Source organism: Abrus precatorius, unplaced genomic scaffold (genome assembly GCF_003935025.1).
Source record: "Abrus precatorius isolate BTA unplaced genomic scaffold, Abrus_2018 Scaffold4, whole genome shotgun sequence".
Lineage (NCBI taxonomy): Eukaryota > Viridiplantae > Streptophyta > Magnoliopsida > Fabales > Fabaceae > Abrus > Abrus precatorius.
The window spans coordinates 12,445,167-12,471,176 of record NW_020874384.1 but is presented as its reverse complement, the minus strand read 5'-3'; the positions used below and the strand labels follow the sequence as shown (position 1 = coordinate 12,471,176).

Below are 26,010 nucleotides of genomic sequence, written 5' to 3'. Positions count from 1 at the left end.
AAAATCATAAGAACCAAAATCTTATTGAAACTAAAAGCAAAATATTGCAAAATATGAGAGAATTTAAACTTAAATATCACGGTGAATCATTAGAATATTTAAATTTTGATGTGTAGCAGTATGCTTATCCCTACAATACTAGCTACAAACCATTGCCGTAGACAGCTGCAAACTTGGAAGCGTACAAAAATGGAAATACAAATTTTGGGGGCTAAAAATTTCATTCTCAACTATATATGAAATTTTATACAACCGCGAAAATTGAATACAGAATTTCAACATGGTGTGACATACAAGCTCATTTCTGTTGACAAGATAATGTCTGAAGATTGTTGACATGTCTCCAAGTAGCAGCATCAAGAGTTTCATCAACTGAGGCATATAACTAGCCCATTGACGAGGAAAATGGGCAACTTGCACAACAGCTCCACTATGTTCTCCCTGATTCTCCCAGGAATGTGTATCATCAAACTATTTCCATCCCAAATAAGAACTGTTGTAAGTGAGGTTGCGACAAAGATCTGAATGTGTCAACATCTATGGAGAGGAGCAGGATACAAGTCGGGTAACTGATATCGTAGTTGATCATTATGCGGTAACGGTCCCTCCTACATTGATAAAAATAATTACTGCATTGTTTGGAGGAAAATGAAAAGCAGCATAGTTCCAAACGAGTTACTGTGAAGGTAAACAGTTACAACAAAGGCATAATTATAAGAACTGGTTCAGGAAATTGAAACAACATTGTAGAAACTGCCTCTGATATGGTATCAACGTGATAACGAACAGACCGCATACGATGCGATTCTCAAGATCACTCTCTAAACCCATTTCCACTTTAAAACCAAAGAAGACCATCTCTTCTTTCCCTCCTATTATTTGTATCCTGTTATTCCTCTCTAACTATAATTAACTAGATCTAATCTAACTATTGGTAGGATAATCATATCCCAAACATTAATATTTATGACATTGATTTTTTCATAATAATAATAATAATAAATGGTTGTATTGTAGTCCTTAACTACGATGTTTCATCACATGCATGCTAAGGGATGCAATGGGTCCTGTACCCATAATTATCCAGAATGGGAAAGGTAAATTCCTGCTAAATGGTTTGGATTTAGGTAGGGGTAAATATCTGCAAAATTTGATGGGTACGGATATGAGTACGAGTATCATAGTACCCATTGCACTAATATATGTATATATATATATATATATATATATAGCATAAGCAGGTATGTAATTAAAATTAGTTTTAGATAAATGATTTTGTTATAATTTTGTAAGATTATCATACTTTAATTTGATATTTTATTTGATTTTATTTGACATTAAATGAATGATTTATTTGTAATTTTGAATATTATTTGAAGTATTATTACAATATGTTCTTTCTTGCATAATACTTTTTATGTTTTATTAGCTCGTAAAAGAATATTAGGAGAAATTTTATTTTTGTTAACAAACTGTAGGTAACAAAACAAGAACAAATATGAGAATTTAGGTACCTAGGGTATGGGGATCAAAGTTGTTACTTGGTGGGGTGGACTGGTAATATAGTATCCTAATTAGACCCTAACCATTGCCATCCCCACATGCTATTGTGCCAATAAATTACAGTGCATTAATCAGTAGGGAAGAAAGTACCTCTTCAGGGTTTATCTGGAATGGCTTCACAAAGTCCTCAAACATTACTGGAGACAGACCCTTCAATCTTTCTTCAACCTCCTATGAATGCATGAAATAGAATACTTGACATTGACAAGAGAAACATAACATAATTTTACATAAGAGAGGAAAGGAAAACAAAACCATATAATCAGGCCAAAAGCACCAATCTAGAGCAGAAGGCAAAAATACATTTTGGAATCAGAAACTAAGAACAAGCAATCTAGTGTTTGATTCTGGCCACTCCCATTACAACAACAGCCAATCCACTTCCACTCTTCATAACTAAATTCGATTACCCCCAAAGTAGAGTAGGTGCATTATCCACACTTTTTAAGCCTAAAGGGCTCTCTTGCATGAGAGGAAGTGTTGCAGACATAAAACCACTCCCAGGCCTTCATGGAACAACTGAAAGCTTTTTGGTAGGTAACGTCTTTGACATGAAGGAAACTTAAGTATTTTTAATACAAAAATGCATTACCCAGTACCACGGAGGATCAAACATTAAAAACTTTACTATACTTCAGTCACTTCCACCACCTCCAATGAAAGAAAGGAAAGAAAAACTGACAGCACAAGGAGCATAGCATACCAATCCAGTTATTCTAGACTTCTCCAGTAGTTCCCTCGCAACCAAGTCCAAAATGTGCCTATTCTGCCTTAAAGCATTCATTGCAAGTTCTTCAGTTTCTTCAATGTACTGTCATGAAATATCAATTTAAACATCTTAAAATCATTGTACATTTACTGAGAAAATAATTACAGTAAGCATAAGAAAATCAACTCCTTTAATAGATGGCAATTTTCAACAATTTCACCAAATGTGTTACTATTAGGAACCGAAACAGTAAAAGAAAAACAACTGAAGTTTTTATTGGTTGTGTGAATTTCACAGGTTATTTGAGAGAACTTGGGACTCTTCATACTCTCAAAGAGTACAATCCCTTCTACTATTGACCAGCTCGTCATTCTCTCTGCCTCCCTCTTATTTAAATAAGTGCAATGTGCCATATTTCTTCTACAACCTCAAAATGAGTCCCTAACTAACATATCATAACTAACTATGAATGGAGGATACTTAACAATTACATTTTTTTATAATATTTATTTCCCTCTTAATTATTTAGCACCAAAAACAAAATCCCATTTTGCATAGTTCTCTCTTTCTTTGCCTTGTGTACAAAATGTCATTTTCATGTTACATCATCATTTGTGTCAAATTCTGTTCAACAGTAAACACCAGTTACATATAGCATGAGACTATATTAGATTCAATGATGAATTTAATTAAGCATAGAGCTCCTTTCAAATGCCATACAATAAAAGTAGAAAGAAAGCAAATTGGAATTACCCTTGTCAACTCCCTTGTAAAAAGCTCAGACACCTCTAGTGTCATATTAGCTGGAATTACTTGAGGGTCGTCCCACTAAACACAAACGGAGAAAAAAATGAATCTTTCAAATTGCAAAGAGGGGTAAACATTGTATATATATTTGCTGCTTTAGGGAAGGAATATACTCTATATCTTATCAACTCGCCATCTGAACTGTCTGGTCGATCAACTAAGCCAACCCTTTTTGTTAAAGCTATTAACCCCAACCTTTTATTTTGAGGGCTGATTACCATCTCCCTAGCAATCTGAAAACAAATTTCAGTGATAAGTGAATTAATTAAAATCAAAATAAGTATATTACAATACACACAATTAAAATAATCGAAATCACTTAAAAACTTGTAGATTTATACATGCAAAAAGAAAAACCAAGCAAATGTATGTAAAGAGAAAGATAAAGATGAACGCCATGCATGATATATATTTAAGAAGCAAGCCTTCACAAACACCACCACCACCCCTCCAAAAAAATAAAAAAAGTAAAGTATGAAGGAAAAGATATTGTTCCATTATATGGTGATCTTAATAAATTCGAAATAAACTAATTTTATCACTAACTAATTTAATATGAGCATGAATATGAATTTTGTAGGAATGAGCTGGTTCGTTTGATGAGAATAATTTTTTTCTATTTATCGAAAAAGAAAACTAATAAGAAAAGGATACTAAACTGATAGAGGATACCACATCCTCACAAACAGCAAAAAAATAGTAAAAGTATGAACTGTGTAACAGCAGCCAATCTCTCCCCATGTCTGACAAAGAAACACTGCAAAAAACCTCATGAACAGAACACCAAAAGATAGCCAATAAAATAAGCCTATATCAATTGAAATCTATAGATTATTTTCTTTGAGAAACTTCTAGCATCAACCATAAACACCACAGAACCACAAAGACTTCATATTGCCACAAAGAGACTTGTTACTAGTGACATGATCAATTGCCACAGAATCAAAGACCCATGAGGCAAGAGAGGGAGAATAAGAGATACCGATGAAGGGATTACCAATGTGCGAAACAGAGGAGTGGAACTAGAGGCCTCTTGCTCCTTGTACCATAGAAGGAAATCATTGTAGGTGGGAGGAGGCGAAAAATTTGAGGGCATAATTAGAGCCATAAGCTAAGAAGGGGGAAATGGAGCTGCCTGGGCCATGAGAGCATAGAAGCAAGAGAAACTGGTGTCAACAATGTCAAAAATGTCAAATTGCGGCTATAGGTAGCAAAAACAAGCAAACCAACCATAGATTTGGAAGGAGAAGGGCATGGCAACTATGTCGATGCCGATGGTGGCCGAAGAAGTGGCATCACGCACTTCCATGCACAGCGGCAGCAACAGGTGGATAGATTTGACAAGCTGTGGTTTTGCAGCATGTGGGGGGGTGTCAGTGCCCAATCAACAGGGGTCCAGCTGTGTTGGGTTGTGCACAATGGGGTGGTTCAGATCGCGTCGCTGGCAGAAAGGTCTCTGGAACAGCACCAATAGTGAATAGTAACACCCTTGATGAACAGTGATTTTGGCAATGAACAGTGGCATGGCATATGGAAGACCAGAAACCAGATTTGAAGCGTGGTTTCTGGGAAAACAAATTCACCAACAGTGAGCAGTCTGCCCACTGAGTACACATGGATTTAAAATTTACCCTTTCGTTAGGCTTTGCATACCATGTTGAGAGAAGGAAAAATGAAAAAGTATTGAATCTACGTGTTTCAACTAAGAAATGGATCATATATTTATACTGACAATGGCAATAATTACAGAATATTTACAAAATATTCAGTTACTTAATTGACATAATTAAAAAAAAAAACTTTCCTTATTACTATAATTGCATATATTTAACAATATAGTTAGTGTCAATCCTGTTAGGGAAAGCAGTCCAGACAAAAGATTTGACCTTGGAGTTTTGGATTTCCAAATGGGTCTATCCAAAAGAAACGAATATCTATTAGGAGAGTAAGGAACAGAAAATGCAGAAAAAAAAGAAATAAGATAACAACGGAGTTCTTGCTCTTACCGAGTGACTAGGCAATTACAAGAAATGTCCCATGCATTATCCCTTCCATCTCACCTATCTTGCTCATTTGAGACATTAACACACAGCTTTTCCCTATATTTTTCCATAAAGAAGACTATCCTAACTCTTATAAAGAGGATTCTGACTCTATTCCTAGCCAATGTAAGACATCTCAGCACCCCCTCCCCCCACCCCAACACGCTCAGGACTGGATTGGATATCTAGTGCGTAAAGTTTGTAGAACTAGACATCTGCGGGTGGCCCAATAGGACTAATATTTGTGGGCAACCCAACATTCAAAATAGACATGCTCTAATACCATATTAAGAAAATTGGGCTAAACTCACTCTCAAAAGCTAACTCATAAGAGGAGGACTACACTAGCCCTTATAGAGTATTTTGCCTCTATTCCTAATCAATGTAGAACATCTTAAAATGACATTAATTACCTTTGTTATCTTTTCAAGATCATCTCTTCCTCCATCAGTGATATCATCACCAAATACAATACGTTCAGCACATCGACCACCATGAGCCACAACCATTTGCATCATCATGTAACCAAATGTTGTATAACCTTGGTCTACCATATCTTCTCGAGGATAGAATACAGATATTGCAGTTTCCTGCTTAATTGGAACAGAAATTCCATGTAAATCCAAAATAATAATAGTATAATTATCATCATTTTGCGTATTCCAGTAACCTAACATCATACCTTACCACCAGGCAGGAGCTGTGAAAATGCATGCCAGTCAAACCGAGGAAACAAGTGAGCTAGCACAACATGACCAGCTTCATGGACAGCAAGCAGTCTCTTCTTTTCCAAAGATACCTACAGTCCACTTAAAAAATTGAATACAAATTCATTTTGTTGTGTCAGATCTGGTAAGAACTTCCAAAGATAGACATACGCTTTGTTCACATTTCTGTTGCTCTTCTTCTGTGAGGAGGACACCCATACCCTCAAGCAGTTGTTTATCTAGCACATCAATAATATCTTGCTGGAAAATTTTGGAACGCCCTTTTCTCACCTGCAATCAACAACTTTATATGATTAAAACAAAGGAAAAAATAAAGGTTATAGCGTCAAATATTCTCATATCTTCCTACCAGATCCACCAGAGAAAATGTTACAATTGCCAAAATGCATACAAGATATTGGAAATGAGATATCTACCAGTAAATCATGAAATATCTAGATTAGCAACAAACACGACACTAAGATTTTCAACTGCATTTTAAAGTTATCCACAAAAGTCAATCACTTTTTTTTTAAATTACCATGAAATAGAAACCCAGTATGCCAAGAAACATCTGAGTAATATGACATATAAAAAAGAATGCAACATGGGCAGCTACAAGTCATGAAGTAGAGAACCTAAGTAATTAGATCTTACTTTCCTCTTCCATTTCTGTTAAAAAATTATATTGAAAAGGCACCAAGAGAAACTAGTGTATGCAAGGCTATACACAGCCATGGCTGATAATTTTATGTTTAGTACCTAAAACCATATATGCAGCATATACCTACCGACATTATTGCTGATTCGTTGACAAGATTTCTTATATCTGCTCCAGAGAATCCAACAGTACGGAAGACAAGCTGTTGAGAGGCACAGAAAGAGCAGGTCTAGTCAGTACAAAACAGATCAAGTCTCACATACTACTAACTCATACAATGAACAAAACAAATAGCTAGTCATGAATATGATAAAAATACAGTCAAACTCATGTTCTTACGAAGATACTCTTTGAAACAGATTCTGTTTTGACCATTAGGAAATTCAATTGAATACAAATACCAAGATGTGAATCAATTTCAACACTGAATTATCCTGAAATTCTTATGAAAATAAACTGTCTACAGTGTATTTTATTGCACAATTGTTCAACCCAAACAATTTTTAGTAGTCATTATTATTTTCCTTTTATTTTGGCTGGAGATAGCTGAAGCACGTTTCAATATATTCAATGCAGACTGCTTCACAGAATGGCACACTCTTATCTTTCTCATACTGCAAGTACGAACTCTAATTTATACTCAAGGACCTTTTGAACTCATCAACCTACGTTTATTGTAATTGGTGCATTTATGTCCTAAAATATTTCCTCCAAGAATATGTCTGCATTTAGTGAATGTAAGAAATCAATTGAAGAGAATTAAATATTATTAAGAAAGAGAGAAACGAGAAGGCATAGGATGAACCCGTGTATTTTGAATACACAGTGGAGCTATCTATTTATAATAATAAGTCATAATAAATACATGATTTTCAGTTATTTAGAAAAACCCAAATTACTTAGTCACCCTATTTACAATATTACCCAGTTATTTTCCATTAATCTTAACACTCTCTCAAGCTGAAACATAAATTATATGCACAAAGCTTGTTACATATATAACTAATATGATGCCCCCTCAAGGATTTAGTGACGATATCTGCTAATTGATCATTAGAATTGACAAATCAAGTAACAATATCTCTAGATAAATCATTTTCCTTCAACGAAGTGACAATTTCTTTCAATGTGTTTGGTGCTTTTATGAAAACCGGGTTTGAGGCAATATATAGAGCAGTCTGATTGTCATAAACTAGGGTACAGTCATCTATGTAATCTCTCCAAACTTCAATTCTTTCAATAGCTATTTGAATCATATGAATTCACAAGGGGCTGAAGTCATGTCTCAATACTCTGCTTCAGCACTTGATCATGCAACAACACTTTGTTTTTTATTTTTCCAGGAGATCAAGTTATCATCAATGAAAATGTAGTACCCAGAGGTTGACCTCTTATTTTTGAGAGAGCCTGCCCAATCTGCATCTAAATATTCCATAATTTGAATGTGTCCTTTGTCTTCATACAAAATACCTTTCCCTGTAGCTCTCTTGATATATTTTATGATGCAAATAGTTGCATCCCAATCTTCTTTAAGGGAGAGTTGAGAAATTGACTCACCACACCCACAGTGATAGAACACTATTAATTAATTGACAGGAATTGTACAGCAGTTAATGCTGCTGTCCCAAAGTTTCAAAAACTCCGACAGAGCATGATCTCTATCCAAACAGAAGAAAATATTATCATAACTGTCATTTACATAGGAATTACACATATTCTGAATATGTAACTGTCTACTCCAATAACTTCATACCCATTACATTCTGAATACATAATGGCCTACACCAGTAAATTTTATTTTAATACCTACGCCTCCTAGAATAAACTTGTACTACAAGTGGTTTGCTTGAGCCTAGGCTTTTAAAAAATATCAAAATGAAATCCAAACAATTTAGTCATCCAACATTGTTGGTCAACTGTAGTAATGCATTGTTCCAACAAATGTTGTTTAAGCCTTTTCTGGTAAATGTAAACCAAAAATTTATGACCTAACAAATAGTATCTCCAATAATGAATTTCCATCACAAAAGCCATCAGCTCCTTTTCATAAACTGATTTACTGAGACAAAGCCTTGCTAAAGAAAGCAATAGGTCTCTTTTGTTGCACAACACCTCCTACCCCATTGCCACACCCATCACATTCTATTTCCAAGGGAATGTTAAAATTAGGATAAGCAAGAACCAGTGAACAAGTAAAATAGACCTTTTTAATGTGGAAAAAGCTTGTTCAGCTGCTAGCCCCCAGTGGAAATTCTTTTTCTTTGTTAATTCAGTCAATGGCCTCGCAATCTTACCATAAGTAAAAATGAATTTTCTATAATAACCAGTTAGACCCTAGTTTGTTTTAGCAATTGGTTATGTTTAGATATTTAAATTGTTATTATTCTGTACTTAATAGAACAATCCTTGTAGATACAATAACTTTTTATATTAGTTAACAATAATCGTGCAGCTGTGGCTCTATCAAAGGGGTAAAGAATGAAAAAAAGAATAAGTATAGAAAAAAGATTTATTACAACTAATGTGATTGGCAGTGCCAAAATCAATAATCAAGAACCAAAAGGAGAATAGATGTCAGCAACGGAATTACCAATTTGTACAACCAACACAATGGAACTGAAAGTTTGATGGGTTTCACCTTGTTAAATATATGTAAATGTTATTTAGGAAAATAGTATCCATGTAATTATAGTAATTAAATAACCGTATATTTGTCCTTAATTTTGTAGCTATATTAATATATATATACATCCCGTGGTGTAGTTGAACCACACAAAATTTCTTTCATGCCTTCTCGTTTTCTCTCATCTTAACATGGTATCAAGAGCTTAACAAGGAGGAAACTCTAATCCATCCTTTCCCTGTGGGCCCACTGCTCATAAGCAGTGTTGTCAAATGGCCGTTATGGCGGCGCCATGGCGGTATGACGTGGCGGAAATGACGGACGCCATTACGAAGATGGCGTGGCGTGGCGGAATGACGTGGCGGCGCCATGGCGGCCGTTACGAGCATGGCGGTAACGGCCGGCCATGGCGGAAATCGTGATAAATGGCGTTTTTTTTTAAAAAAATTGGATTTTCTGCACTTTTGGGCCAGATTCGACCCGACCCGACCCGACCCGACCCAGCTCAGAATCCAACTGCCTAAATCCAGGTTTTTTCTCTCTCTTCTCCTTACGATCTCACTCTCCCTCTCTTTGCAATCGCACTCTCTGCGATCTCACTCTCCACTCTGCTCATCTCTTTGAGCTCCTGCCATCTCTCTCTCTCTCTCTCTCTCTACGACCACTTCTCTCTCTCTCTCTGCGACTGCTTTCTTTGAGATCTCGTTGCTGAGATCTCATTTTCTTGGGCTCTCTTTGTGTTTCTGTTTGGGTGCATTTCAGTCTGTATTTTCGGCGACTGCAGCTGCATCTCCGGTGACTCCAACCTCAATTTCCGGCGACTGCACTTCCATATCCGGCGACTCCATTTTTCTGGTAGCTATTTTTTTTCATTTTTCCTCTCAGTTTTTTCTTTATTTCCCCCATTTAAATTTTACCCTTTCCATCTTTCAATTTTTACCTCTCCCACATTTCTATTTTTCTCTGTTTTTTCTCTGATTTTCCTAAAAAAAAAATTCTATTTATTTCAGCTACTCTTAACATGGCTCAACATGAGTCTTCATCAAATTGTTCAAGAACTTCTAATCATTCTGACCCGGGATGGAAATATGCTCATTCGGTGAAAGATGGAGATACAAACAACATTGTATGTAATTTTTGTGGAAAAGTTATGAGTGCGGGAATCACTAGAGTGAAACAACATTTAATTGGAAAGAAGAGTAACGTGAAAGCTTGTCCCAAGTGTCCGGAAGAAGTTAGAAAAGAGATTGAGACATATCAAAAGGAAAAAAAAAATCAAAATAATTTTGAGATGCCAAATGTGAGAAGCTTTGAAGGTATAAGCTATGATGTAAGTGAGGATGAAGAGGATACCCAAACCCGTAGCGTTGCCATTGGAAATCAGAAAGGGCCAATGGACTTGTTTTGTAGAAAGCCTGAAAGTGCAATTGAGAAAAGAAAAAAGGAAAAATTGAGACAAACAAATATAAGAGAACGATGTGACAAAGAAGCCAAGGCAAGGGTCCATCATTACATAGCTCGATTTTGGTATCAAACTGGCCTTTCCTTTAACCTCATTAAAATGAAGAGCTTTCAAGAAATGCTTACAGCTGTTGGTGCTTTCGGTCCAAATTTACCAGCTCCAAGTTATCATGATATTCGAGTTCCACTTCTAAAGAAAGAGTTAGAATATACCGATTCCCTCATGAAAGATCATAAAGAGCAATGGAGCAAACATGGCTGTTCCATAATGTCAGATGCATGGACCGATCGAAAGCAAAGATGCTTGATTAATTTTTTGGTCAACTCTCCTGCTGGTACTATGTTTGTGAGGTCTATTGGTGGATCTAATTTTGTGAAGACCGGTGAAAAATTATTTGAGATGCTTGATGCTCTTGTGGAAGAGATTGGAGAAGATAAAATTGTGCAAGTGATAACGGATAATGGAACCAATTATGTCTTGGCTGGTAAGATGTTAGAAGCGAAAAGACCACATCTTTATTGGACTCCTTGTGCAGCTCATTGCATAAATCTTATGCTTGAAGATATTGGAAAGCTTCCTTTGATAAAGAAGACAATTCAAAGGGGAATATCGGTTGTTGGCTTTATCTACAGTCATTCAAGTACCTTGAGTTTGTTGAGAAATTTTACAAACAAGAGGGAATTGGTAAGACATGCAGTTACTCGATTTGCAACTTCTTTTCTATCATTAAAAAGACTTCACCAAGAAAAAGTAAATCTTAGAAAGATGTTTACTTCTGAGGAATGGTGTAAAAACAAGTTATCAAAGGAAGCTAAAGGGAAGCAAGCAACAAAAATTCTATTAAATCCTGTATTTTGGAATAATGTGGTGTATACTTTGAAAATCATGGCTCCTCTTGTCCGGGTGTTACGTTTGGTTGATGGAGAAAGAAGACCAGCTATGGGGTATATTTATGAAGCAATGGAGAAAAGTAAAGAAGCTATCATGAAGTCATTCAAAAATAATGAAAGTAAATACAAAGATGTGTTTGCAATCATTGATAACAGATGGACTTGTCAGCTTCACCGTCCATTACATGCAGCTGGTCACATTTTAAACCCGGAATTTTACTATGACAACCCTCAAATTGAATTTGATTTGTAAGTTACAAATGGGTTGTATGATTGTATCAAGAGGTTGGTGCCAAGTCGGGATGTGCAACAAAGTATACTACTTGAATTACCAATTTACAAGAGCGGTGGTGGTCTCTTTGAGTCCGACTTTGCAAAATCACAAAGAAAAAGCATTGCTCCCGGTAATTCATCAAATTCTTCAATATTTTAATTTTAAGGTTATACTTCATCTTCAGAGTTATAATTTGTCTTTCATTTTATAGCTCAATAGTGGAGAATGTATGGACATTCAGCTCCACATTTGCAGCAACTAGCTATCAAAATTTTGAGCTTGACATGTAGTACATCCGGATGTGAACGCAACTGGAGTGTTTTTGAGCAAGTAATTTTTTATCTCTTGAGCCTACTATTTTCTTTTATAAATTAGAGAGAAACTGATTAATATTCTTATAATTAAACTCACGTTGCAAATTCATTCAAAGAAGAGAAATAGGATTGATCACAAAAAATTACATGACTTGGTTTATGTGAAATACAACCAACAACTCAAAGAACGTTACAATCTTAAAGATGTAATTGATCCAATTACACTCAATGATATTGATGAGTGTAATGAGTGGTTGGTTGGAGAAATGGATGATGATGCTCTAGATGAGGATGCTGGAAATGACTTAGTTTTTTATGGTGACAACACTTTAAATTGGGCAACTGTTTATGAAGCTTCTGGAATTGGAGAGCCTACAACATATACTAGGCATCATTCTAAGAAAAGAGAATCCATCAAGTGGTATCACTATCAAAGCTGCAAAAGTTTCCAAGATTAAGGCATGTTCAACAACAAAAGGAAAAGAGAAAATGGTTCTTGAAGATGATGATGAAGAATTAGAAGATGAAGAAATGTCGGAAGAAACAAAAGATGAATTAGAATTTAATCTTCCACAATCTGAAGGAGAAGAAGAGGAGGGATATGCCTTGGTGGATGAGAAAGAGGATGATTATGTTGAAGTTGAAGAAGAAGACTAAATTGATAATCTTTATTTTTATTGTTAACTTGACATTTGATAATTACATATTTTGTATTTAATTATACTTTAGATTGAAGGTTATGTTACATATATTTTTAGTTAATTATTTTCTATTATTTTCTGTGACCTATAGTATTTTTTTATATATTTTATTACATCCGCCATAAATCTGCCATAACCCGCCATGGCGGCCGCCATAACTTTATGGCAGTTTTTTGAGTTTCCGCCATGAACCGCCATCCGCCATTAATAACATTGCTCATAAGTGTAATTTCTTTCCAAAAACCGTGTGTATCTCCAATTTTTTATTTTTTTCAGCTGTCAACGTTCACACTACCAGCAACTTTTCTAGTGTGCTTTTTTGACCGGCTTCTCACCACCACCAATATCACCCCGTTGTGTGCAACACAACACTGGTCACCACATCAAGTACAGAGCTCCCACGCACCCACATGTGCCTCTCCTTCTCTGGAGACGTTCTCTATTCAACACCACCTCCGCCGTGCGTGGTGGTGCGTCTAGCGATTTTCCAGCCTCCTTCTTTGCCGACTAGACTCACCTTTCTAAGCCAGTTCTAGATCTATGGTCACTTTCTCCATTTGAGTTTCAACCGCTGCTGTTTACCTTGTTTTACAACTGTTTGGCTGCGTTTCTCTCTCTTCTAAGCCGACCTATGGCAACTCCAGCTCCTCCCAAACTTAAAACTTCGATATTCACTAATTTTGTCACTGCTCAACTATCTAATAACAAGTTGGATGACAGTAACTATGATTTTTGGGCCTCTAACATCAAACTGACTCAAAGGTCAAGATTATCTCGACCATCTCACTACCAAAGAAAAAATTGTGAATGCAACTAAACATAATAAATGGAGTAAGATTGCCTCCCGCTATAACTGCTGCCATGGAATTGAACCGTCAAACACTTTTTATGTTACTAACTTTGTATGGTTTACCTACAGAGTACTCCCAAGTTCGCGATCAAATTTTAGGCTCTACTTCTACATGAACTATGGCTACGCATTACAATATTACCATATTTATTTCCATTAATCTCAACAAATACAAAAAGAAATCAACCAAAAAGATTGATAAATCATATACCTTTTCAAAATCCACATCCTCTGCAAGTTGCTTTTCAGAACTATGCACACCAAAGATTTGGACTCTTTGTTTTGCATCAGGCAAACCAATGTAAAGACGACGATCAATACGTCCAGGACGAACAAATTCAAGATCTAATTCATCTGGCCTATTGGTAGCACAAATGAATATGACAGCTTGTCTAAGGGAATGACGGTCAACACCAGTTTTTTCCTTCCTAATTTCATAAATAGATAAAAACAAAAGTCACTAACAAGAAAAGAATTAAGATGAAAAATTTCAAATGGATAGGAGGTAAATACAAAAATACTCTGATAAGTGCAAGAAAATAAAATAAGGTCACATGTACATGGGAGAATTAACAGTTGCCAAAATGGATAACAAATCCAACAGGGACATAATGACATATATAAGGGATAGACCCTCATAATATTAGAAAATACCAAGTCCTATCTTTCAGATTTAGCAAAGCAAAACCAAACAGACTTAAGAACACAAGAAAATGAATTAGAAAACCAACAGAAGACAAGATACTCTTAATCATAGGGCACTAACCCAAGCTGTCAAAGCAGGCACATCAGACATCGATTTTCCATACAAACATGATCATTACTTCATCTTGCTGATAATCAGTCAATCACCCTCTATAAATCCTTATATATGTAAACATACTTCTGCCAATGTTAATTATCTGCATCTAAAATCAACTAGGATAAAGAAAGAAAACTAACACATGCACACTTATGTGCTAGTTTTAGACCATCCTACTTCCTAACCATTGGGTGATATAGGCTATGATACCAAGTCAAGGAAAGAATAGGACCAACTCTCCTGAAAGCTTAAGCCCAGTATATAGAGACTCGTGAATGGTTATATTTATGATGTACATTCGACACTCCACTCTACACCTTACCCCAAAATAAAATACAGACATGACCTCGCTATAGAAGCCAACATCTCTTCAAGAACAGGAAGTTTCAGACACTAGTTCAGAAGGACCTGTCTCACACCAGAAATTTATTCAGCCTGAATTTGGTGTATCAACATAATTTACCTTATACAACTGTTCAATAACACAAGATAACGCTTAATTGACTCTTTGAAAGATCCCAAACCAACAAACAACAAATAGATTCTGATAATGTAAGACTTCAAATACAACATAACCTCCCCTTTTCAAAATGATAACTTACTCCCCATCAAGCTGTGCAATAAGAGCCTCAAAAGTTGCCCTTCTTCGTGGATCCTTCCTAGCATGTCTTCCAGCAATAGCATCTATTTCATCGACAAATACAAAACAAGGTGCCTGCAAAAAAAAGAAATAATATTTATAACCTGAAAACAGCATTCACTGGAGAAGATGAAGCAGAGGAAAAGCTATGGAGCTTGTATATTAAGGGCAAGTAAAATAATTTTCATTGGGTAAAACCATGTAAAATTTATCTCATTCTAAATGTGCTTTCCTAAGGTATTTATTATAAATGGACTAGGCTTAACCTTAAAAGCTAGCTCACAAGGGAAAGATTGTATGAGCCTTACAAGAACTACTTTGGCAATATTTCCAGTGGATGTATGACACCTAAACACACCATTACACGTAAGTCTGGACATCTAGAACATGAAATTTATAAGATAGGCCATCCATCCATAGGAGGTGTTGAAATTATGTAATAATAGTGATACTATAAAGAGGGAAATTAGTATTTTTGTAGTTACCGAACTACGTAACTGTATATTCTGTATTAGATCCCTATTATAAATATATGTTCAACTATGTAGTCAAAACACACGGATTCATCCTATGGCTCAACATCTAGACTAGACTGGATAGACTCTAACACCACAATAGAAATGGACTAAGCCTAACTCAACCCTAAATGCTAGCTCAAGTGGGAAGGATTTCCCAAGCCTTATAAAGATTACTTTGGCCGCATTTCTAGCCACTATGGCACATTATAACAGTTAATAGAAAGAGAATATTTCTTATGTATTTCTTAGTGATTTGTACAGCATATCTATCTATGTACAATAGTGGCTGGAGTGTATATATCACACTAAATCAGGGTAATATCTACGCATCCCCCCTCAAGCTTGAAAGAGAATATTTTCTTATGTATTCCTGGTCAGTCTCATCTTGTTTGTCATCTTTGTTGTTCCCTCTATGGTTTGAAGCAGTCTCTTGTGCCTAGACAGCCTAGTTCGGACATTTTAGCTCTGCCTTAATAAAATTTGATATGAGTAGATGTGAAGTTGATCATTATGTCTTCTCTATTCAGTCGGTCTGGACAGAACATTTGTATGGTTGTTTATGATCATTAATGGTGATGATTCTAATGGCATCCAGCGACTCAGTTATTTAGCTAATTTCAGATAAAGGATTTGAGCCCTCTCAAATACTTCTCAAGTATTGAAGTTGTGCAATCCTCTTCCAGTATTGTCATTTCCCAACCAAAGTATGATCCAGACATTCTCACTCAGACCGGTATGCTCGATTTCATTGTGATACTCCCTATGGATCCCAATGTTAAGCTTCTCCCGGGTTAGAGAGAGTCATTGAAAGATCGAGGAAGATATCAATATCTTATGGGCAGACAGACTCAACTATCTCACTATTAGTAAACCTGAAATTACTTTTGCAATTAGTGTGGTAAGTTATAAATGCCCTTGTGATACTTATTGGGACACTGTAATTCATATTCTTTGGCACATAAAAAATAAACCAGGACAAGGGCTATATTATATAAAGATAATGGTAATGTCAAAATCATTTGTTATTCTGATGTTGATTGGGCAAGATCACCATTAGATAGAAGATCCACTTCTAAATATTGTGTTTTAATTGGAGAATATTTGGTTTCTCAGAGGAGTAAAAAGCATAACATAGTTGCTCAGTCTAGTACTGAAACTGAATATTGTGCTATGGCAGCAACTACATGTGAACTTACATGCCTTAAGCAACTACTTCAACGGTTAAAATTAGGAGATATTTAGGAGATGTTTATCTGTGACAATCAATTTGCACTTCACATTGTCTCAAATCTAGTCTTCCATGAACAAACTAACACATAGAAATAGATTATCATTTCATAAGAGAGAAGGTGCTTTCAGAAAAAATTACAACTGATTTTGTCAACTCCAGCGACCAATTGGTTGACATGTTTTAGAGGCTCTTGTGTTGTTGACTACATTTGTAACAAGCTTGGCTCATATGACATATATGCTTCATCTTGAGGGGAAATGTTAGATACCAATCAGGGATATGATTAGATATACAATTGTAAATTAGGAATTTAATTGATTCCTTTGTAGTTATTATTGATCCTATTGTACCTCACTGTGTGATTATAAATACAGCTTATGTGTGATCATTAGATATACAATTGTAAATTAGGAATTTAATTGATTCCTTTGTAGTTATTATTGATCCTATTGTACCTCACTGTGTGATTATAAATACAGCTTATGTGTGATCATATAACACACAACATTCAGCAATTCCTTCTCATATAGAATACATGGTAATCAACTATATATCTAGCTCAGAAAGATCTAGACTCTTACATAGAAAGCTATCAAGTATTCCATTATAACTGTTACATGACGTCACAGCCAAAAGAAAGCTATAGCAGTCTGACACAGCTTAAACTGCCACTAACTAATATAGTTACATAAGATTTAGACTACAGTTCTATACTCTAACACATAGTGATAAATAATGATCGAGAAAATGCAAAAGAAATCAACTTCTTTTCCAAAAATTCAACTTTGGGGTCTTCCTCAGAAAGTATGACGCCCTTGGGAGCCTCTGCCGTGAGAGGAAGATCAGAAACAATGTATTAACCTGGAAAAAAAACAGGTTGGCAAGAGCTGCTGTGACATGGAGCATAAAGAGATGCAGAATAGCAACTAAAAATGGCCAAACAGCAGCTCAAAACTGTGACCCACAATTTAAAAAGGGGTCGAAACAACAGGGCAAGACCAAACTAACTAGACGAAGTAATCGACGTGTTAGTACGATAGCCAAAAGGTGGCGTGTAGGCCCCATGCGCTGGCTAACTTGCGGAACTAAAAAATCACACGTGAGTGCAAGAGACACCTCTTAAGACAGCAGCACTTGACAGGGAGACTGATTGGCAGTTTCTGAAACTGAACAAAGGTTTCACATTGGGCACCCAACAACCAGACAAAGATAGGTCAATCTCCTTGACAAAGGCTGAGTGAAAAAAATAGGGTTTCTTGGACCAGCAAGCTCTGGTACCTAGTTGGAATTGAAAAAGAGAAAATTTTCTTATGGTTTCATAAGTGATTTGTACAACATATTTATGTACAATAGTGGCTAAATCAAATCCTAAATTTTAGGGGCCAGAATCAGGCTATCTAAGGAAAGTATACAATAAACCAAGGATACAACAAATCAAATCTATATCACACTGAATCAGGGTAATATCTAAACAATAGAAAATGTATTCATATTTTCAAAAATGTAACCAAAGATTAGCAACAAGCTACAACATCTAACTTCCATTTATCAGACAAACAGTGAAAAATGAATCAAGCAAGACCTGGCATGAACTTCTAACCAAGAATAAGAAACAAAACTATACTTCAGAGTCTCAGACCATCACTGACATTTTAACTTGTAATTATATTAGAAGTAGCTAGTGTTTAGCTGCTTACATTTCTCCTAGCAATGGAAAACATTTCATTGATCCTAGCTGCTCCACTTTTTTCACTATCTGTGAACTCAGCGCCTGAAGCAAAAACGAAAGGTAATCCACTTTCTTTAGCAAGTGTCCTGGCAAAAAGCGTTTTTCCTGTTCCTGGAGGTCCAGAGAGAAGAACACCCTGCAACATGCTTGCTCATCAACAAACTTACCTCATATAGGGACAAAGAATTGAGGAGCATAACTGGCCATGCAAACACCAAATATTTACCCGAACAAATTGCACTTCCCTTTCAAAGAACTGCATAGGATTTCCCATATAGATCATCAACTCATCAAGAAGATCCCAAACGTCACCCCCCAACACAACTTCCTTGTACATAGATTTTGTTTCACCAACATCTCCAACTGGCTGACAAATACAGGAACATGAATAGTAATAAAACTAGCAGAAATAGAAAATCAGTAGAAAAGGAACAAGTTCACCAAATTTGAAGCAGATGCTGGATTTAATTCCTACATCCGCCTTTAATACTTTTTGGGGGGTTGCGGAGGGGGAGCATGACTACTGTAGTTGAAGTAAATGTGCCTCCAACCAAAAAAGGACACTAAATTTACTATCGATCCATCAAAGTAGTATTCAAATGTTGGTTTACATATCATTTTCCTCTTGGAAAAAATTTCTTTCGTCAACAAAAACTGTCATATAATGATAGTATTTGCAAGAATATTTCAATGGCTATCTAGAATAATCATCGTTGACATTTTATGAAATTTTGAAATATATGTCTAATTTTTGTTTTGTCGTATATTTCCAACAGTTTATTGGAGATTGAAAGCTTACCAGAATGAAATTTTCTGCATGAGCCATATCAAAAAGTTGATTATACTTCTTGTAAAGAAAACGCTTGGAAGTAATATACAGAAGCGTTACAGACTCCCTTATAAGCCAGAGAATTAGTATTCCAGGTAACAATGCAATCACAACCTTCATAAAATAATGGATCTGTTGCTTCTGAAGGAGATCTACTTCAACTCCAGAACTTGTAATAATCTCAAACAGATAAGGATCAAGAGGGATATCAACCTACCAAATAAAATCTATGTTAATCAATCAGATGTCCCTGAAGGAACATAAGCTGGAGAGAGAACCTTGGAGAGAGATTAATTTGGAAGTAACTTACGACAAATTCCAATGGAAAACCTTCTTTCATTGTCACGTACAATCTTTTCAAGTCTTCGGTAAAGACAACAGCTGCTACCTGTCCAAAAGAATATAGCTCAGCAACTGCCACCTGACCTAACTTCTCAAAAGTTTGATGTGCATAAAATTTAATTATACATAAGGAGCTCATATGATAATTAAAAAGCAGACACTGTACTGCAACATGCATATTATAGTCAGTCATTATAATTACTAATTTGATTCCAAAATTGCATCTTGTACCAATTTTAATATGGGTACATTACTCACTAACCCTTTATGCTCATGTGTGTTGTTGCTAGAATATTAGTCTTCTTCTAGAGTATGATGGTAGTCTAGAACTCTAGATTCATTGGCTGTTAGGGTGTATAATGAGAGTGAATAAGGGCAGTTATTAGTCAATAGTTAGTTGCACGAATCAGTTGAATAAAGGACAATTATTAATCATTAGTTAGTTCACTTAGTTGCACTAGTCAGTCAGTTAGTTAGTTAGTTAGGACTGCTTGGCTATAAATAGGAGAAATTAGATTGGGTAAGGGGGGAGTGAAATTGATAGTTTGTAAAAGTGAAAGGAGAGATCCTTTGGGAAGGGGAAATCCTTGGGGAGAATTTTATTCTACATTTTCTGTTCTGTTCATTAACAAAACTCTGTTTCTTTAATTCTTCTTCTGTATTTCGCATTTTTTTTATCTGGGTTCCTATCATCAGCATATGGAGCATATGCTAGAATATTAGTCAATTATGGTTATTGCTGGAGTTAAAAGTTGTTAATTAGATCAGTAATTAGTCCTTCATCAGCTCTAGTACTTAATGGCTCTAATCATAGTATAGATATGATCGATTTGTGATAGAGCATTGGACCAGTTATTGGGCTCTCACCACAGAAAGCCCAAGGTCTGGAAAATTTATTCACATAGGGGAAAAGAAGGGCACAGGGGGAAAGAATCAGTTATACTGCTGAGTTGGTAAGTTAGTTGGGCCATACAGCATAATCAGTGTGAGATAATAGTATCATACAGTCTAGCTCGGAGAACTGAAAAGTTTGTCAAAGACTTATAAAGCTATATTGCATGCTTGGAGTCTGTATAGTGGAGAGCTTGGAACAATGTCAAGGGGGCTACTGAGGAGACAGGTCAACAACCTCTCGGAGCATTCTGCAAAGGAAATCAAAAGGTTGCCTTATTCAAGGGAAATACTAGTTTCTTAGCTTGGTTGAGATGGGCTGAGTTGTTTTAGATCTTGTTCTTTGTTGTGTGTTATATAACAGGCTAACAACACTAACAAAGCATCAACTTGAGGAGTGTTAGTACCATAAACAAGAATCTAGATTCATGTTTAGTACATGTTCTGATAGTCATCAACTACAGCTTTTATGGTAGTTAATAACTGTTAATGAGAATAATTAGTCTTCAATTAGCTCTTGCACTTGATGCACTCCTATAGAATAAATAAGATGGACTGTGTATACAATATCTACCTATGCCAATAGGGATACAGTATTTCTGTAATGAGAAAATCAATTGGTAGCAGGGATTAATCCACATTCAATGTTTCCTTGCCATATCTTTAAACATGAGAGAAAGCAGAGACCTATAAGCCTCAGGTTTTACAACAAGTAATTTTACTAAACCTAATGCTTGTCAATGTATGTTAACTACCTAAACTCGCCATTAGATTTGAACAAATTCAGATTTCATATATATTATGCTCATGTGAAACTAACAGGACCAAATTACAAATCATAATAATGTCCGTACTACATAGCAAGAAGATATATGAACATTCTTTCATTGAGAAAAGAAAATAAACCAAAATAGATTTACAGAACAGAATTCACCTCAGAACTATCAAGTTTGTCAAGAAAATAAGTATATGGAAGTTTAGGGCGATATCGCCACCATCTCTTAGCTATCCACAGAGCCTGTGTTCCCTGAGTGGGTATCACCTTTTCTGCCACATCCTTACGAAGACTATTTTCAACCTCTTTCATGTCAAACTCAACTACATATTTGGCATTTAAAGAATCCAATTGCTCAGCAAGACGTTCTTTTCTAAGGATCTCACTCCATTTATGAAGTCTTTCACGCCATGAACCCTCAGTCTGAACTTCAACAGCTTAGAAAAATGAAAATGGATTAGTTAAGAATTAAAAAAAATGAAAAGCATGCCCCCCATCTGAATTGCTTTATTTCACTATCTTATGATGTTATATATTTAACCTCTAGAGGAAAAGTCTACAAGGGATTGATGAAAATGCTCACAAGTCCCACAATTTCAAATATTAAAATATCTCTCAAGAGTTCTCAGATAAAACTCCCAAACCTGAAAAACAAGGCCTTTGACAGTATACCAGTTGAAAAAACATGGCTTTATGAGTTTATGTTAATTCACAATAACAGCAACCTATCCATACAGCAGGTCAGCTAAATGGCCAAATGATATCATTGGACTTTATCGAACATAAGATTTTCTAAACACCACAAAAACCAATTCAAAATATTGTGGTTCTTTATATATTGCATTTTCTACATTTTGGTGACCAAAGACAACCGTGTAATTGTAATTCGACATGGCTATTAAGGGAAATAAAAACCTATTGTACAAGAAATGAGTCCAAGGATCAGAAAAAGGAAAATATCCTCATAAAATATGTTGCCTTTCACATTATCCAAGGATCAGAGAAAAGAAAAATGGCCCATCCCCCAATATATCATGTCTCTGCCATATTTATTTAAAATCTCATAATTCACAATTTGAATCTCATGTTTCGATATGATTTGGCCCATCCAACAATTTTTATCATGTGATGAACTGCATGCAAATGACTACAAATCTTAAGACATATGGATGAATAAGTGGATTCCATATAACTAATACAAATTGCACAATTCAGCAATTCATATTTTTTCTTTTTTACTTTTCTTTCACTATTTCTCATCAAACAAGTTGAAAAGTCTGACGAGATTAAATTTTTAAATGAAGAGGAACTGAAGGAGCACTACTAAGCACACCTTATTTGACTATTTCCAATGTTATATTGTCATTTTTAAACATTATCACTCACTCATTCTATGGAGCTTATTTGGCTATTCCGTTGCTTCAGTCTTCTGAAATAGAAGCTTCACAAACTCAGTTATGATTTATGACTTTTTGGCAAACTTATTCAGTTGTTTTGTCATTTTCTAGTTTAAAAGTATTACAATGAGCACTGTACATCATTTATATGAAATATTTGAAGCTATTTTTTATTGTCTGAATCTTAAAATTTGATCCAATTTATGATTCAAAAATTAGCTTGGTGATTCATTATTTGAATTGTGATTTGACAATCTTTGGCCATAATTTTGAGACAAATGATCAGTATGTGTGTGTGTGTGTGTGTGTTTCATGTGAAATAGGGCATTGATAACCTTCTCTACAACATTTCTATAAAAGTTTCAGTGGCAGGCAAGTCAGAAGTTGATACTAACAATATATTGTTAAAACTACAATTTAGCAGATTGATTTTTTGTGGAGAAGCCAAACCTCAATTTTCACTATTGAGAAATTTTTTTTCTTATTTTCATTCTTCACATTTTTTAGGAGAAGACTCCCATAAATTTCTTTTTGGGATAGAAAAAGACTACATACAAGTAAAAGTTATATTTCGTATGTAAAATCTGTTGAAAAGAAAAAGGTGTCTAGGTTCTTTGTGTATAGGCTTAGCCATAATCATGTAATTATAGTAATTAGGGTTTTTTATATTCTTGTAATTATTACATTGGCCCTATATATGTAGCCTCATCTTTGTAATTCAAACACAACTCATCACATTTCTCTTGTCTCTCTCTTTCTTGACAAAATCAAACAGCAAGAAAGACAATGAACCCAATGCATGCTGCATAAACATTTATTGGAACCATCTTATTTCAATGCAGAAGACACAATGAAATAAACTATAATCAGTAATGAAACGAAACATCAAGTTATGCCTTATTGTTTCTAAAGTCATAGTAACAACTTAATATGCCATAAAATAAACAACAATTATAATAACAATATCACAACAACAAAAAGAAAGAAAGAACAAATTGAATACAGAGGAACAAAAGAACCAATATTTTACAAAGTAATGAGAAACCTGAAATGCCCAAGTTTTTTGTTAGTTCTTTCTTCTCTTCTTTGTTTAATCTTTCATCATCCTCTATAATTTTTTTTACATGAACCTCTCGATCATCCTCCCATGCATCCTCTCCAACATAAGAAGTATCATGAATAAGCATCCCATCAGGTCTTTCAATAAGCTTTTTCATTTTCAGGCCTTTTGGCATTGTCTTCTTCCACATACCCTTCTTAAATCTGCAATTAAATAATTAACAAAAACGTTGGCTAAATGGATACAACACATTAAACAACTCAGTACATGAAATGGTTTTATAGTTGAGGCTTCAGATAGGTCGGAAAGTGGTTGAACTCTAATGGCCATCTGTAGTTTGAGGAAAATATTGGCATCAATGTTTTGAGTTTTGGGGGGTCATGGTGTAGGGACAATGTGAAGATTATAAGCAAGAAAATACCTAGACATATCAATTCAAAAGGGGGAAAATAGATAGAACCTAAAGTTGTGATGTATTTTTTTGTTGTTATGACCATGGTTATAATTTGTGATTGCAGTCAAATTACACTTATGTTATGGATACAGCAGTTGCAAGCATTACAAGTTGTAATGCTGGTCGCAGTGATGTGGCTTTGAATTTTTCCAAGTTTGCAGCTGTGAAATTGCATATTTAAACAAAAGCTGCAAAATTACAGCTGATGCAGTCACTGTGATTGTGTTTTTTCGTGAACAGAGAAATCACTACATGATTGTGAGGTAATGCCACAACTTCTATATTGCAACCACACAGGTGACATGGTCCTCTATATGAAACCATGTGTCATGAGGCACCATTATTCAAGGATGATTATAAGTGTGATGTCCTCTTTGATAGCCTAAAGCCAAGGTTATGGAACACATAACATCAAACATGTCTTGGTCAAATCAAGAAGCCATCCTGTAGTTCAGTATGCCATGTATAGGATAGGCTTGAACTGTCATCATTGACTTGTTTTAACGGATTACAGTTTACAAGTCTACTTCTAACAGATACTTATTTAATCATTCAACTTGATTAAAATCTTATCTTGGTAGAAAACTTGTGACAGAATGTTATACATTTGCAACGAACAAAATTGTAGAAATCAACAATTTAATTTCTAAGAGACGACAACAATTCGATATGCCAAAAGTATATACAAGAGGGCTTGGATTCAAAGCATATAAGAATAAACGAGGATTCACTTACCTTCTAATGTTAGTAGGGGATGGCTCAGGAATTAATGCTTCCATGTAAGCTTCTGTCAATTCTTTTTTCTGGCGATTTATGAACGGTGCTTGAATTGCTACATATACTCCTCTACAAGCAAATGCCACAACAAAACTGTAAAGAACCAATGCGCCAATTCTCTTAGGTTCCCAGTTCTCGATATTCTGGAACAAGAACAAGCAACATTGTTTAGTTTATATTAAAAATAAAATAGCACAGAATAATTAAAAATATAATTAATGATCAAACAGACACGATCTTGAGAGTCACCTTCCAACGTTCCCATCGATTCCAATCGACAAATTGAGACAGCGAATGAGTCCCAATCCGTCGCAATTCATCTACACTCACACCATCGACATTTGAGACACCTTCTTTCAAGTCAAAACCCGTCTCCTTCTTCACCATTTCCCCAAACTTCACCCAAAACCGGCGTGAACCGCGCTGCAGCCACGAAGAGCCATCTGCGGTGGCCGAAGTTCGAAACTTGAGCCTTGTGCGGCGGCGCGGTGCGGTTAACGTGAAAATGGGGGCGAGTTCTGATGATGAAAGAAGAAGTGAGTTTGGGCTGAATGAAATGCTGATATCCATTGTTGTTCCTCTTAGGCGGGGCAGTTTCTGGGATTCATTTCACGATTTGGGATTTTTGAGGTTTATGGGGTTTATCCACAATACTCACTGAGTCCAAATCTTCCTACGCACAGTTTCTAGTATTTCACCTCTATACAATATCCCCCAGGCTACTAATTTTTGTACGAGTATTTTAAAGTTCAACTCGGGCTTTTTTATTTTTTTAAAAATAAATTATTTAAAAAATATTTTTTAAAGCAATTTATTTAAAAAAAAAATTCAAGCAAGTTTTATTCCTAATTAAGTTTCACAAGTAGGAGTGACGAAACTAAAATATTAAAATATTTGTTAAAATTTTATAAAATTTTGTTTATGCTAAAGATAAAACTTTTTTAAAATTTTTTTAAAAAGTT

The 26,010-nt window shown here is 35.3% G+C and overlaps 1 protein-coding gene across 3 annotated transcripts; it reads right to left on the bottom strand.

Annotated features, from left to right (window-relative positions):
* LOC113864487 (ATP-dependent zinc metalloprotease FTSH 12, chloroplastic) lies at positions 1-25,764 on the bottom strand. Of its 3 annotated transcripts, none has more exons than XM_027498249.1 (19): positions 25,298-25,764; positions 25,007-25,191; positions 23,803-24,020; positions 21,520-21,797; positions 19,663-19,740; positions 19,323-19,565; positions 18,750-18,890; positions 18,492-18,659; positions 15,008-15,120; positions 13,815-14,031; positions 6,620-6,691; positions 6,000-6,119; positions 5,804-5,920; positions 5,535-5,711; positions 3,193-3,312; positions 3,026-3,100; positions 2,267-2,374; positions 1,654-1,734; positions 1-608 (listed from the first exon to the last, which is right to left on the bottom strand). In XM_027498249.1, the coding sequence occupies exons 1-19, from the start codon at positions 25,616-25,618 to the stop codon at positions 531-533; spliced, it is 2,910 nt and encodes a 969-aa protein (XP_027354050.1). In that variant the 5' UTR covers positions 25,619-25,764; the 3' UTR covers positions 1-530. The 3 variants fall into 3 exon arrangements, with proteins under 3 accessions (XP_027354050.1, XP_027354051.1, XP_027354052.1); XM_027498250.1 differs by having other exon boundaries at positions 62-608; positions 21,520-21,788; positions 25,298-25,647; XM_027498251.1 differs by having other exon boundaries at positions 62-608; positions 25,007-25,117; positions 25,298-25,500.
* Positions 25,765-26,010: the final 246 nt, after the last annotated feature.

Coding starts and splice junctions, on each gene's coding strand:
- LOC113864487 (XM_027498249.1), bottom strand. CDS start 25,618: ATGGATATCAGCATTTCATTCAGCCCAAACTCACTTCTTCTTTCATCA. Junction 14,032..15,007: donor ATTGCACAGCTTGATGGGGA/GTAAGTTATCAT, acceptor TTATGAAATTAG/GAAGGAAAAAACTGGTGTTG. Junction 5,921..5,999: donor AACAGAAATGTGAACAAAGC/GTATGTCTATCT, acceptor AGTGGACTGTAG/GTATCTTTGGAAAAGAAGAG.